Source organism: Nelumbo nucifera, chromosome 5, assembly GCF_055504915.1.
Source record: "Nelumbo nucifera cultivar China Antique chromosome 5, China Antique-T2T, whole genome shotgun sequence".
NCBI classification, from domain to species: Eukaryota; Viridiplantae; Streptophyta; class Magnoliopsida; order Proteales; family Nelumbonaceae; genus Nelumbo; species Nelumbo nucifera.
Window position 1 is genome coordinate 46,228,897 of NC_142653.1, and position 14,644 is coordinate 46,243,540.

At 34.8% G+C, this 14,644-nt stretch overlaps 1 protein-coding gene across 21 annotated transcripts in view; it reads right to left on the reverse strand.

The window, feature by feature from the left end:
• Nucleotides 1–2,720, reverse strand: part of LOC104589319 (pentatricopeptide repeat-containing protein At2g21090) — a 38,233-nt gene extending 35,513 nt beyond the window's left edge. For 19 of the 21 annotated variants that reach the window (XM_088887993.1, XM_088887992.1, XM_088887986.1 and 16 more), the window contains exon 1: nucleotides 656–2,720. In XM_088887993.1, coding sequence (XP_088744119.1) covers nucleotides 754–2,577 — 1,824 coding nt within the window. In that variant the 5' untranslated portion in view covers nucleotides 2,578–2,720 and the 3' untranslated portion in view covers nucleotides 656–753. Of the gene's footprint in view, nucleotides 1–631 lie in introns of all 21 variants that reach the window. The other 2 variants (XM_088887994.1, XM_088887989.1) reach the window with 1 other exon arrangement.
• Nucleotides 2,721–14,644: the final 11,924 nt, after the last annotated feature.

Here is a 14,644-nt window from a genome sequence, read left to right on the forward strand (position 1 = left end):
AGTGTAGCGTTGGAGATGAGGGAAGCACTGGCATCTGAATACTTTCTTTTGAAGGCCTAGTAGGATGTCATGTCTAATTCTATATTTAAATCTTGAGAAAATTAACTTGTAGAAACTTCTTAAATCATCAATCAAGGTAGCATTTAGTTATCAACGAAACATTGAAGCAATTAATGGAGAAATTGTCTACTGGCTGATTTTAAATTTTTCCAGCATTCAAGATCTTCGAAGTTAAATTAAGGGACCAAACCATAATATATTAATTAGACAGATTGTACACATGGAAAGATATATGATTTTCTAAGGTAGTAAAAGGATAAAACAGTTGAGTGTAAAATGCAAAATTACATGTTATGCAAAATATTTAAGAAAATACTGTCAACTATATACATACAAAAAATCTATAAACCTACTGTTTTCTAAAATATGATAATAATATGACAATAAAATATCCACCACGACATGATAAAGCATAGACAGAATCTTTCTTATCAATTTTATTGCACAAACAATAAGATGAAATAATGTTGCAAGAAGCTAGATATTTCGCACATGGTAACCAAATTTAATTTTCATTAAGAAAGGGTATCTAAAAGTATCTCGCTATTGAGACCAACTCCTACAGCATGACCTTCCATAAAGGAGAGCCTATAACCTGCCAGGAACAAGCAAAATGGTACAGCTTCTGTGCTACTTCTTCAGTACCCTCCTTGCTGAGTTAAGAAATAATAACAGATTCAGAATCTTGTAATCTCATGCAATAGAAGTATCTTCTTCCATCTGACCAGCTAATTGTTCCAAAATTGAGTATATTTCATCTTTCAAGGGGTGTGATCGATCTGATACACTGAATGTGTGCATCCTATTCTCAATTTCTATCCAACTGATAGCTCGTTCTTTTCTCACCTGTCTCTCATTCATGAGGTGTCTCACCTTCTCTACTGACTCCCACCTCCCAAGTGCAGCATATATGTTTGAAAGCAACACATATCCTGCAGATGATTGAGGCTCCAACTCTATAAGTCTCTCTGCTGCTTGCCTTCCCAAATCTATATTTCCATGAATCCTACAAACACCAAGTAGTGCATTCCAAACCCTGCCATCAGGTTTGCAAGGCATGTTCTCAAGCAGATCCAACACCTCATCAAAACGTCCAGCACGGCCCAAAAGATCAATCAAGCATGCATAGTGCTCTTGGTTTGGAACAATACCACCATTGTGGGTCATGCAGTTAAAATAGCCAATTCCTTCTTGCACGAGACCTGAATGACTACATGCATTGAGAATGACAACCAAGGTGATCTCATCTGGATTTGTCCCTGCTTGCACCATGTTGTGCAACACTTGTATAGCCTCTTCTCCACAACCATGCTGTGCCAAGGCCGAGATCATCGTGTTCCATAGCACAGTGTCTTGCTTATTACCCATGAGATCAAAAACCCGTAAACTAAGCTCCAAACTTCCACATTTTGAATACATATCAATGAGTGAACTGACAACTATCGTATTAGGCCTGAAACCAGTCCTTACCATAAAGGCATGGATTTGTTTCCCATGCCTGAGCGAAGCAATACTTGCGCAAGCACAAAGACAACTACTGAAAGTGAACTGATCCGGTCTAATGCACATAGTCATCATTTTCCTGAAAAGCTCAAGTGCCACATGGCCCATACCACTCCGAGCATGGCCAGAAATCAAAGCTGTCCATGACACAGGATTTTTCTCTGGCATCTCATCAAACAATTTTGTAGCTGATTCAAGATCCCCCAATTTGGCATACCCTGAAACCAATGTTGTCCAAGCAAGCACATCCCTTGTAGGCATGTCATTGAATAATTTTCTAGCATCACCAATCACCCCACATCTGGCATAAGCATCAACAATACAGCTCGAGAGAACCACATTTGAAAGGAATCCAACAACTAAAACCTGGCCGTGTACCTGCCTAGTAAGAGACAAATTCTCCAACTTCACACATGCAGTCAAAACACCAGCTAAGCTGAAGTGGTTGAACCCAAGTGAAGAACAACGTAACTGAGCATAAAACCTCAAAGCTTCACCGCAAAATCCATGTTGAGCCAATGAAATTATCATGGTGTTCCAAGACACAACATCCCTTTCAGGCATTCTGTCAAATAATCTCCTTGCTGGCTTGAGCATTCCGAGCTTCGCATAGCCGGCGAGCATATTGTTCCAAGAGTACAAATTTCTTACCCGCATTTTGTCGAAAACCCGGCGGGCTTCGAGGTCGTTGCCGCATTTAAAGTACATATTAATTAAATGATTTGACAAGAACGTTTTCGGGTTCTTGAGGCCGGTCAACTTTAAATGGAGGTGAATCCATTTTCCTTCTCTGAGAGATCTAGAGTTCGCACACTGTTGGAGGAGAAAAGCAATCGTCCTATGGTCTAAGCGGAGGCCAAGGCGGGATAGGAGCTCTAAGGACCCGACTGCTTCTTTGAGCTTCCCTTGCGAGCAGAGATCGATGAGGCGTTGGACGACACAGGGACGGTTGGATTTCTTCTTTCGGGTCCGAGTGATTGAGAGAATGCGATTTGGGGAGGGGAGAGAGGGCATTGCAGAAGAAGATCATGTGAGGTGTCATCATCTATGAATCTGGTTCAAAGTTGCCAAGTTTTGGACGCTCCACCCCGGGCACCGCCGGCCGGCTGTGACGGAACGCGAAGTTGACCCACCATTCGTCGAGTGGACCTGATTGACAGTGTCTGATCTGCTTATAGCCATCGACATAGTCCACGTGCAATTGGTAGGCCCCACTTAACCTTGGGAAGGTTTTTGACTAGGGCTGTTCACGGGTCGGGTTGGGTCGGTTTATTGAGGTTTTTCCAATCGACTCGACCTGGTCGGGTTACTTGAGATGGAAACCGAAACCGACCCAGTGTTAAGCAAAACCGACCTGGTCGGTAGACCTGTTCATGGGCCGGGTGGACCGACGGGCCGGTCTGGCCCAGCCTAGCCCCCGAACGGGTTTGAACAGGTATATAGGCCCGCAGGCTTAACCTCGGGCCAAAAAGCCTGGCCCACAATAAATTCGAGCTGGGCTCGGGATTTGCCAAAATAGCCCAGCCCAAGCCCGACCCGACCCAACCTATAACAAAACCTAAAACCCTAGTTGAATACCCCTCTTTTTTTCACCTCTTTCCCTTCTTTATATTCTTTTTTTAATATAAATAAATTTTGAATTTATATATATTTTTTAATGTAAATAAATTCTGATTTATATTGATTATTGAATAGGGAAAATTTCTAATTTTTTTCTATTAGGTCGGGCTTCGGGCTTTTTATTAGGGCCGGGCTCGGGCCCAAGTTGTAGGCCTGTTGGTCGGGCTGGGCTCGGGCTCGGGCCTAACATATTTCTGATAATGAAGAGTAAAAGCCCGGCCCGAGCCCAGCCCGGCCCAGCCCATGAACAGGGTCTACTAGTCGATTTGAGTCGGGTTGGGTCGGTTTGGATCGGTTTCGGCTCTAAGTTCATCCATGCCCCTCATGGCCACTTAGTTTTCTGGAAATATATTTAAAACTGAAATATGTATTTTAGAAATATATATATATATATATAGAAACAAAAATATACATACAAATATATTGGAATATATATTTTCTGGAAATATATATCTGACATATTTCATAATATATATTTTTTAGATATAGATATTGGAATATATATTTTTAGATATTTCAGTTTTTAGTTAAGTAAGAACTAAGTCGGTTCGGTTCGAGTCAATTTCGATTTTCACACAAGAAAACCGAAACCGACCCGAACCATCGGTTTATGAATTTGTACAACCCGAAACTGACCGGTGCTGATGAAAACCCGACTGACTCGAGTTGAATCGGTCCGGATTGATCGGTTTGATCGGGTTAGGCCTTCTTATGAACAGCCCTAATTTTGACTATTTTGCTGTGAGACTGTGAGACCCGAGGGTGTATACCGACAGAAACCCTATTTTACATCTTTCTGATATGACCCGTTCCGAATTCCGTTTTGTAGGTTTTGGGTGTACAACGGTACAAAGTACAAAAACTCGGCGTAAACATAAACGGGTTTTATCCGAGTCCGGATCTGTTCCTCACACCAACCTTATAGCTCACATGGAACATCTCCCATACTTGGTGTCATTATTCATATGGAGATGTTCCCCGTACACAAGTGGGATAGGGCTGTGAGTTCGGTGTAAAGAGCATTCTACAAGAGCAAATCCGGATTCATTTTATATATGAAGAAAATAGAGGCAGACAAATAAATTGAAAGATTCTTTTTTTTTTCATATAAAGAAATCTTCTAAATTACCCTTAAGTTTTAGAAAATGGACTTATTCTACCATTACTGTTTACGGATGTTTTGAAGTATCCTTAAGTTTTCTAATAATGGACAATCGTTAACAATCGCTAAAAGAAAGATAGAAAAGACTTTTTACTTTTCATTTTCTTTTAAAATTTTAAAGTGATAAAAGGCTCTTCGTATACATTGATCACTGTAACAATCTTGTTTATCTTCTCCATAGTAGTAATCAAATCAAGAAAGCATAACCATTAACAACTCCATTATTTTCATTTGCAACAAAACAAGATGATGATCTTCCCTCCTAATTACATGTTTCAATACCCTCTATGTTTTTTCCTCTCACTAAAACAATTTATTAGGTATCTCTGTTCTCCATCATTTTACTAGTGTGAGTGTATCTTTCTTTTTCTGTTCTTGTGTATCTTTGCATTTCTCATATACTCCTTTGATAACACAAACCCAAATGGTTAGGATGGCCATCGTTTTACTACTATAGATCTAGACATTTGTGGTAATAACTAGAGAGAGGGGGCACCAGTGTTAGCTAAACCGATTGGTAGGGGAGGTGAGGGTGGTACTGGTGGAAGCAAAGTGCAAATCTGAACACCAACCACCATTTTACTATTGTAGAGTTGATCTCATAAGATTGAAAAGGTCAAAATTGAACTAAAATCAATGATATTTTTGCTAACAACAAATAATGTTTTACAACTATGTTTTTTCAATCTGCATGTCATGAAAATAGAGCTTGTTTCCACGGCATAACTTGGGTTTTTTTTGCCACTAGCCATAACTTGGGCTTCCTGTATCATAACAAAGCATCCAATAACCCATGGTTGCTTTTGGTGAGTGGAGAGGGCTTGAGGGGGACAATCTTGTATTCATTTGTGGGGCGGCAGTGGTTATAGTTGTAAGTTGGGGCAATTAACTTAAAGAAGCTCCATCTTTGTGGAAATAGTAGAATTCCAACAACTATTAAAAAAACTGAGCCCGTTTCTAAATCAGAGGGAGAAAAACCCAAGTTGGTTTTATAATTCTGGTTTTGTTTCCCTTTTTTTTGTAGTCAAATGTGCCCAAATCACTAGTTTGTCATATAGAGGTTTTCTATTGGTCATCAGCTGGGACTTAAAAAAAAAAAGCTATGGTCTTCGTTAACCTAGGAACAAACTGAACTAGGACCAAGTTGAACCCCTTGTTATTATGGACATTTATGAAAAATATGAGTCATGTAGTGTCACATGCCAACGGGTTGTAACAAAAGGCTAACTGACAGGAGAGGATTTAGTTAATTGTTAGAAAACTTATGGATACTTCAAGGGATTTCGTAAACATAGGGGTAGAGTAAGTTCATTTCCTAAAACTTAGGGGTACTTCGGTTCTTTTATTGTTCAAAGAATCTCACCGAACCTTTTATATGCATCAATTCCATGTCTTGAAGGGTTTGTTTCCTATTTCCAAAGCATGGTAGAGGTGGCTCTAGATTCAAATTTCTTGAATGATCAGAATCACAAAAAAAAAAGAAAAGAAAATCCATCAATTGATCAAAATCGATTTTTTTTCCTTTTTTTAGAGAGCAAAATAGAGATGATTTCATTAACTTTATTCCTGATATAGCCCTTAATAATAAACACTATTTTTTTGTAATGCAAATTTGAATATTCATTTGTTTGCAAGTATGATTTGCACTCTTATTTGATGCACAGTTTGTACTTATTGTCTAATTGTACTCAACAATAGTGTAAAATTTACATCTGAAAAACTGATGCAAAATTTGGACCACTTTCCTCCCGCCTCAATTCTCTCGCAATAAAGTGAGACTGTATTATCTCACCCCAATAAAAAAAAAAAACAATAATCTGATTTGATAATAGTGAGAAAGAGAGAGATCTTAGTGAGAAGAGAAGAAGAGATGGGGAGAAGCAAATAATAATCTGGCCCCCACTCATTATATTATATGCTCATAAAATAATTAATTACAAAGACTAAAATGCCCTTAATAGGGCGAATACTATTCATAATACGAAAACAACTCCAAAAAATAGCCTTGGGCCTAATAACACTAAATAATGATTATAAACAAGAAAAACATAAGAAATTGTTGAATTTCAACATTCTCCCTCAAATTGGAAGTAAATGTCACATATTCCTAACTTGTGTAGATCATGTTCAAGTTTATTTTTTGCAACTCATTTTGTAAAAACATCAGTTAGTTGTAAATTAGATGCAACATATGATAGACACACTTCTCTAGATGTCACCCTTTCTCTTATGAAATGTCTATCCACCTCTATATGCTATGAGCAATGTTAATTGCTACTTGATTATCATAGTACAACATCATAGGTTCTTCTGCATTAACTCCAATCTCTCCTAATAAGAATTGAACCTAGAAAAGCTTTGAAAGACAATGTGCCATAGCTCTATATGTAGTTTTTACACTTGACCTATCTGCAACTAGTTGCTTCTTACTCTTCTATGTAACAAGATTACCTCCAACAAGAGTGTGCACTCCTAATGTAGATCTCTTGTCATATAGTTATCCTACCAATCAACGTCCATGCAAACTTCCAACTTCAAATGTCCATGGTCAGCACAATATCCCTCTGCCTAGATGTCCTTTTAAATAGGCAAGAACCCTATCAATAGCTTCTTATTGTTGAACTCGTGGGGCATGCATGTATTTACTCACCACACTAACTTCACAGGAAATATCTAGTCTTGTCGCATATAAGTATAAAAACCAGCCCATCAATCTTTGATGCCTCCAAACATCATTTACTAGCTCACTATTAGAAGCATTAATTCTGTGATTATGGTCAATGGGTGTATTAATTGGTTTAACCCTAAGTTTTCTTGTTTCCTATAATAGGTCTAGCACATACTTCCTCTAGGAAATGAAGATCCCATGTTTGGACCTTAACACCTCAATTCCTAGAAAATACTTAAGTTCCCCAAGATCCTAAATTTCAAACTCCTAGCGCAAGTTTTTCTTCAATGCATCAATCTCACTCAAATCATTTCATGTGGCTATAATGTCATCCACATACATTATCAACACTAATACTAATGATCCCCTTCTCTTCATAAACAAAATATGATAAAATTGGGTTTAAGTATAACCTAACAAAATCAATGCACTCCTAAATTTGTCAAATTAAGCTTAGGATGATTGTTTCAAACCATATAAGGACTTCTTCAATCTACATACATTTCCTTTAGTCACATCACTATGAAAACTGGTTGGAAGGTTCATGTACACCTCCTCCTACAAATCTCCATTAAGAAAAGCATTCTTCACATCAATTTGAAAGAGGATCCAAGAGTAAGCAACTGTTAGAGATAAGAGGATCCGAACTAAACTCATCTTGGCTACCATGATATGGTCTCCAAACATCAGTATGAATAATGTCATAAACTGAAGAATATCTTTTATTACTTGCCTTAAATGAATGTTTACAATATTTTCCAAGATGACAACCCTCACACTCCAAACTAGACAATTTAATAGACTTAACTAGTTTTGGAAACAAAAAATGTAAATACCCAAAAGACAAATTTCGTAACTAATTATGCCAAAGCATAATTTGACCCATTAACTCTAAGTCATTGCTCTTGTTGTTGACATGATGGTATCAATTATTTTGACAAACCCTTTTTCTAGCAATGTGAACATGGGAGCCATCAATTGTAGATACTCTATCTCTACTAGAGCAGAGGTGGTATGAGGAAAAGATGGTGAAAATATTAATCATATGTTTTGAAGCTCCTGAATCTATAATCTAGGAAGGTCCTCCCTTACCTGTAGTGGAAGCTTAATTTGCATAGCATGTGAACTACATGTATGTGAAAATGAAGTAGATTGACTGGTTCTTGGGCCACTTGCACCTTGTTGTCCACCCTGTAAGGAGTTGGAACTAGTTGTATCCTATTGATTTAGAAACTACACATATCTCTCCAACTCATCCCTGATTGCAATTGTTGCAACTAACTTTAAAGAAGCTATAATAGGTGGTCTAGATAAATCACCAATCAATGTCATATTAGCATTCTCTTTCTTGTTTTTGAATCAGCTTGGTATAAAGTGTGAGTAAAACTTTCAACAAGTATCTCTAGTATGCTTAGGTTTCTTACAGTATTCACAAATCAACTCATTCTTGTCTTCCTTCTTATCATCACTACCACTACTATCCCCACTTAACTTAGGTTTCACTATACTAACCATAGTCAACTGCTTAAGATTTAAATTTCTCATCATCACATTTCTCCTACTCTCTTCTCCAGAAACAAAGGCATATGCTTGAGAGAGAATTACATTATCACGAGACATGTTGTCATGCAATGTCATGCTCTAGGTTGAGTCTTGCTAGAAACTCAAACACTTTAATCTTCTTTACCAACTTTTGATATGTGGTCACATCTTTACTACTCTCCCAAACCATAGTTTTCAAATGATCTATCTCCTGCCATAAAATTTTAAGGGTTGAAAAATAAACTACAATAGATTTATCTCCTTACGAAGTAGCAATAACCTGATTCCTCAATTGGTAGGCCCTAGCAACACTCTCACTTTGTGAGTAAGTTTTTGCAACTCCATCCCGGATCTTCTTAGTTGTGTTAGCCCATAAAAAAGTTTTTTTTTCTTATATGGAGTAACATTGAATTGCACAACTAGGTTACCACTCATCACCCTGTAATTCCCTTGTACCCACTGAGAATAATTAGTCTCAGGCTTCTTCTCTTCCTCCTTTTCCGGTTCTTCTTAAGTTTGATGATCAACTCAAGATTTGATACAAAGGGTTCTAGATCCACAAAAAAAAATATAAGAACTAGGCACTTTTGAAGTCTTCAACTATTTTCCTAACTCACGATGCGGTCGACTGATCTAGGGATGCATTATGGAAGACTTAAAAATCCCAAAAAAATTGCTCTAATACCAAGTAGGAAGGAAAAAAAAAACAATAATGTGATTTGATAATGATTTGTCCACCCCACCCGTTACCTTATATACTCATAAAAAAGATTAATTATGAAGTATAAAATGCCATTAATGGGGCAACTACTATTCATAAAAAAAATAGCTCCAAAAAAAATAACATAAACTAATGGGCCTTGGGCCCAATAACACTAACTAGTGATTATAAACAAGAAAAACATAAGAAACTGCTGAAATTCAACAACTCCTAAACAAATAATTCTCTTTATGGTATCATTATATTCATACTAGCCTAGATAGCACAGTCCAATCCAGAAATTCCAAGCTTGGACTTGGGTTATGTAGGCTAGGCAAAGGCCTAACCCATATATAGATTTTAATTTTACATTATAAAAAACATATATGATATTTTTGTTGCCCAAATTTGCAACAAGGATGGAATTGAGAAATTTCTAGTGGCCTCAATTGAGAAGGTATCACATCAACTAAAGACCTCGAGTTAGTACCTCAGTTGTTGGGGAGCACCTATGATTAGAAGAGAACGTTAGAGGCCCCATAATGATATCCAAGGAGTGTGTATTCCATCAATTAACTCAGTAACACCAAAAGCAGAGAAGATGAGCTGAAGAAGCCAATGAGACATGATATGAGGTGAAGTGAGGTGTTCTGTGGGGGGAGATAATGCAAGAGTGTATAAGAGTTGTACCTTCTGCCCCATTGCCTATGGCCATTGAATGTCAAATTGAAGGGCTCCATAATGCTTCCCACATCGGACTACATTCATTGTCCACATTACATGAGCTGGCACCATGTGGTTGGGTGTTACCTAATTAAGCAATAAATGAAGTGTGGTACATGTTACATGTTGCTTCCTTAGTTGACTAGATGCACTTATGAGCTGGTATCAGGTTGACTTGGCCAAGTCAGGTCATTTTAGCTAGGTTAATTGGGCTTAGGTAAGCTCGGATAAGTCGGCTTAACTTGGTCATCTGTCGTATTAGGTTAGCTTGGCTAGGTTATCTGGCCTTAGGTGAACTTGGTTAGGTCAGCTTGGCATTCTAAGGTAATGTGAGGTTAATTGGCCACTTTGCCCCTAGCCTTGCTAACATGTGATGATTTCTAACTGGTGGTCTTTTTAAACCCTATGAATCACTAGGAACAACCAAGGTTTAAGGCACACAACCCTATTGGTCATGTGGCAAATAGGCCTACTTGATTAAATGAGGAGTTGACTTTAGCTACTAGTCAACACATAGGTGACTCCACCCCCCTTATGCTCGCATGCCTCTCTTGGAGCATCCTCCTCACCTTGGGATGGACACCCTTGGTCAATGGGGAACTAGCATACATGGTTTTGAACCACCTCGACCAACCGATGTTTGAACCCTCGTGCAAGTATACCTCAAAAATACCAAAACTTGAACAGACTCTCAACAATTTGGGCCCAACGCTTAATCAGTGAGAGCAACTTAAAATCAAGCATGCCTCAACATCTCGAGGCCCAAATCCCAACTATTGAGTATACATGCATTTCACATCTTGCATTCCTACATGTCTAAGTTAAACTAAGGTGCAAAAAACGAGGTCAATTTAAATAATATTTTATTTTCTAATGTTAAATTTATCATTTGTATAATATTTAAATTGACTAATATGTGAAATTATTATTTATATTGTTAGTACATACTTTTGTGATGAATTTTGATAAATATAAAATTATTAATAATATGAATATTATTAAATCTATTATAATTATTTTTTTGTGTTTTCATAAATATTTTAAAAATATTATAATGTTTTATAATATTTAAATAACTCTTAAATTTTTTATTCAAACTTTCTTTAGATAGATATCTATACTACCTATAAAAGAGCGATTTCCCCTTTTTTCTGGACTTTTCATTGGACGTATTCTACCCCTTTTGTCTAAGCACACAACGGGCATAAAGAGGGCATATATGTCCTTTATTTTCACTTTAGAAACTGTCCACTCATAACTATTCAGAAAGTACCCACTTATAAGTTATAATCATTTAGAAAATGCCCATGAATTATGAATAGTTTTGTCTTAGAGATATTGCGACGTGCAAATGCACATACACGTTTACTAGTAGATAAAAAGTGGGGGAGAGGATAAATAGAAATTGGAGATAATTTAGAAGATAAATAGGAATTAGAGATAACTTAGGAAAAAGTGGGGGATAGTGGTGCCACTTAGATAGACATTAGGAAGGCAAATCCTTCTTTAGGTGGGGGAGGTAGTTTAGGATAAATTTTAGGAGAAGAGATCATTTAGTTTGTTGGGAATGTGTGGGAGAGAGTGGAGGGGGGGGGGAGATTTTAGGAGAGAGGAGTAAGAGAAGAGATATTGTAGAATAGTGATTGATTTTAAGTCTATCTCTCTCTTTCTATATAGATTATGCATGATTTTCTTTCAATGGGAACAGAAAATCACGATGCCTAGATTAATATGTCACTTTATTTGGCAGAGACTCACTTGCCACGTGACCTATTGAGAGGGAAGAGGGGGAAAGAGAGAAAATGAATTAGAGAGTTGGAAAGGGGTAAGGGAGAAATGAGAGAGGTTTACGAGAGAAAAGAGAAGGGGGAATGGGAGAAGGAGAGGATTGCTGACGTAAGGCCTAATCACTTTTTAATATAGTACTAGTGGGGACCCGTGCAATGCACGAGATTTCTTAAGTGAAAGCTAAATAACAGAAACACATAAAAGTATACAATTGTTTTATATTTTTAAGTTTTTAAAAAATTAATAATTATTTATATTTTGGGCTTGACTATGATATGGGAAAGATATGATATCTAATTTTTTTTGACCAATCAATTGGTGCCTTCGACATGGTAGCCAATCAGGTGTTATTTATCAAAATTTGTGGGTGGATTTTGATTGGTCAAAACTCTTCCAATACCATATCTTTCCCGCATCATAGAGTTTCCCTTATATTGTATATACTACTTTTAATAATTTTTAAGTACAAAAATAACAACAATTTATTTCAGCTATGGTTGTTCATCAAACTAATGAAACCGACCAACCTGGCTTGAGTAGGTTAATTTTCCAATATTTTTGTTAGCTTTGATGCAACCATTTCCCAACTTGGCCAGGTTGGATCAGTTTTGCTTTGGCCATTTGTAAATCGATCAAAATTGAATGACCCAACCATAGATACATATTGATATTTTATATTTTTTAATATAATTTTAGAATATGGGAAAGTGGAAAAATTCTCATATTTCTTAGTATAAAATATTTGATATAAAAAATTTAAATTTTTAAAATTATTTTTTAATAATGCCACTGTAATTTTTAAAATTAAAATTTTAAATTTTAATTTATTTTTTTTCAGTTTAAATCTTTGGAACTGACTGGCCAAACTGAAAATTGACCAAAACTAATATAACCTGAGTTGGCTAGTTTTCACAAATGGTCAGTCGGTTTCTGGTAACTAACTCCCCAACCTAACCAAGTCGATTTGATTGGCTAAACAACCAACAATCGAACCAAACCAACCCGTGAACACTAATAATTTTAGATAAATTAATAGTTTAATCTCTAATAAATAAAAATAGTTTAATCTCCAATAATTATTGAAAATATATTTATCACAAAAAACAATAAATAATTACTTTAAATATAATAAATATTAATTTTATTATATATAAATATATAAATATAGATAAAGATTTTAAAATTATTATGAATACATATTAAATTTTTTGAAAGTTATTTTCTACAATTATTAATTGATATAAGTGAAATTAGTTATTTACAATATTATTTCGTTATTTAAATAATATAATTATTTAATTTTTAAAATATTAATTATTTATTGAATTTAATAATCCATAAATGTATAATTTCTTCTATTATTACATAATTTTATTATTAATTTTGTAAAATATTAAATTATTATTTATTATTTTAAATATTTAAAATCCAGTTATGTTAAATATTTCATTAGTTCAAATATTTAAGTATTTAAATGTTTAAATAATATATAAAATATTTAAAACTTTTTGTTATTTGAATTTTATTTATTTTAAAGTTATTATGTAATATTAAATATTTTGTTATATAATTATTTAGCTATTTTTAATATTTTGTTATTTAAGATGTTTAGTTATTGAAATATTTAAATAATATTTTATTTTTTAATGTTAAATTCTTATTATTTGAATAGCATTTAGATTGAATAATCTGGAAAACCATATTTTATTTTGTTAGTACATAATTTTTAGTTGAATTTTGTAAAAATATTAAATTATTAATAATATAAATATTATTAAATCTATTATAATTATTTTTTGAGAAGTTGTTGTTAAAACCCACAACCCACTACACCATTCAGACAAGTGGTCTTCTCATTTTCTGGAAAGCTAGACATGTGGCAATTTTTGAGAAATTCCTACTAAAGCCCACAACCCACTACTAGGCTACAACTCTCCACCATTCAGCCATGTGGCCTTCTCATTTTTCTGGAAAGCTAGACATGTGGCATTTTTTAAAAAGTTGTTGCTAAAGCTCACAACCCACAACCATCCTATTAATTCAAGAAATAGGATTCAAAAAGTGGATAGTTTCACTCCTAAACATTCTAAATAGACAGTTATTTATTAGTTTAGCACATGTTTATCCATAGTTTATTATTACCATAAACCCATGTTTGTTTTTAAATGATTTTTTTTCAAAAAGAAAATACTTAATTATAAACTTGATTTAACTTTTAGGAAACAATCTAATTTAACTTTTAAAAATAGATAACTCAAAATAGATTTATTAGATAAATAGTAAATACCAAATAAAGTGGGTTATTGTTTACAAATAAGATCTCATTTAATATCTTATATCAAATTAAAAAAACATAAGTTAATAATGGTTTTCAAATAAAATAAGTCAGAATAGACTGTCAATTACAAAGATGCAAGACCCATATTAGTTTTTTTTTTTAATTTAATTTTTAATAACTAAATAGTAAACTTCAAAATAAATTATACATACATTTAATTACCCCGTACTTAGTACGGGAGTCATTGTCTAGTTTTTATGGGGAAGGAGAGCATCTCATTGGTTGTTTAAAAAATGTCATAGAATAAAAAATAGAAAAATAAAAAAAAGGAGAAAATTTCTTCACTCTTGTATTTTAGTGTGTGTGTGTGTGTGTATCTATCTATCTATCTATCTATCTATCTATCTATCTATATATATATACTAGTGGGGCTTGTTTAATGCACTGGATGAGGAAAACTTAGAGATATTTTAATAATCAATATTATATCTATGGATATTTTACTAATTTACCATTAGGTTTGGAGAATTATATGCAAACCCCATTCTTAATTTGGGGAAAAAATATTTTCTTTATCCCCACCCTGTCTCTACCTTGTCC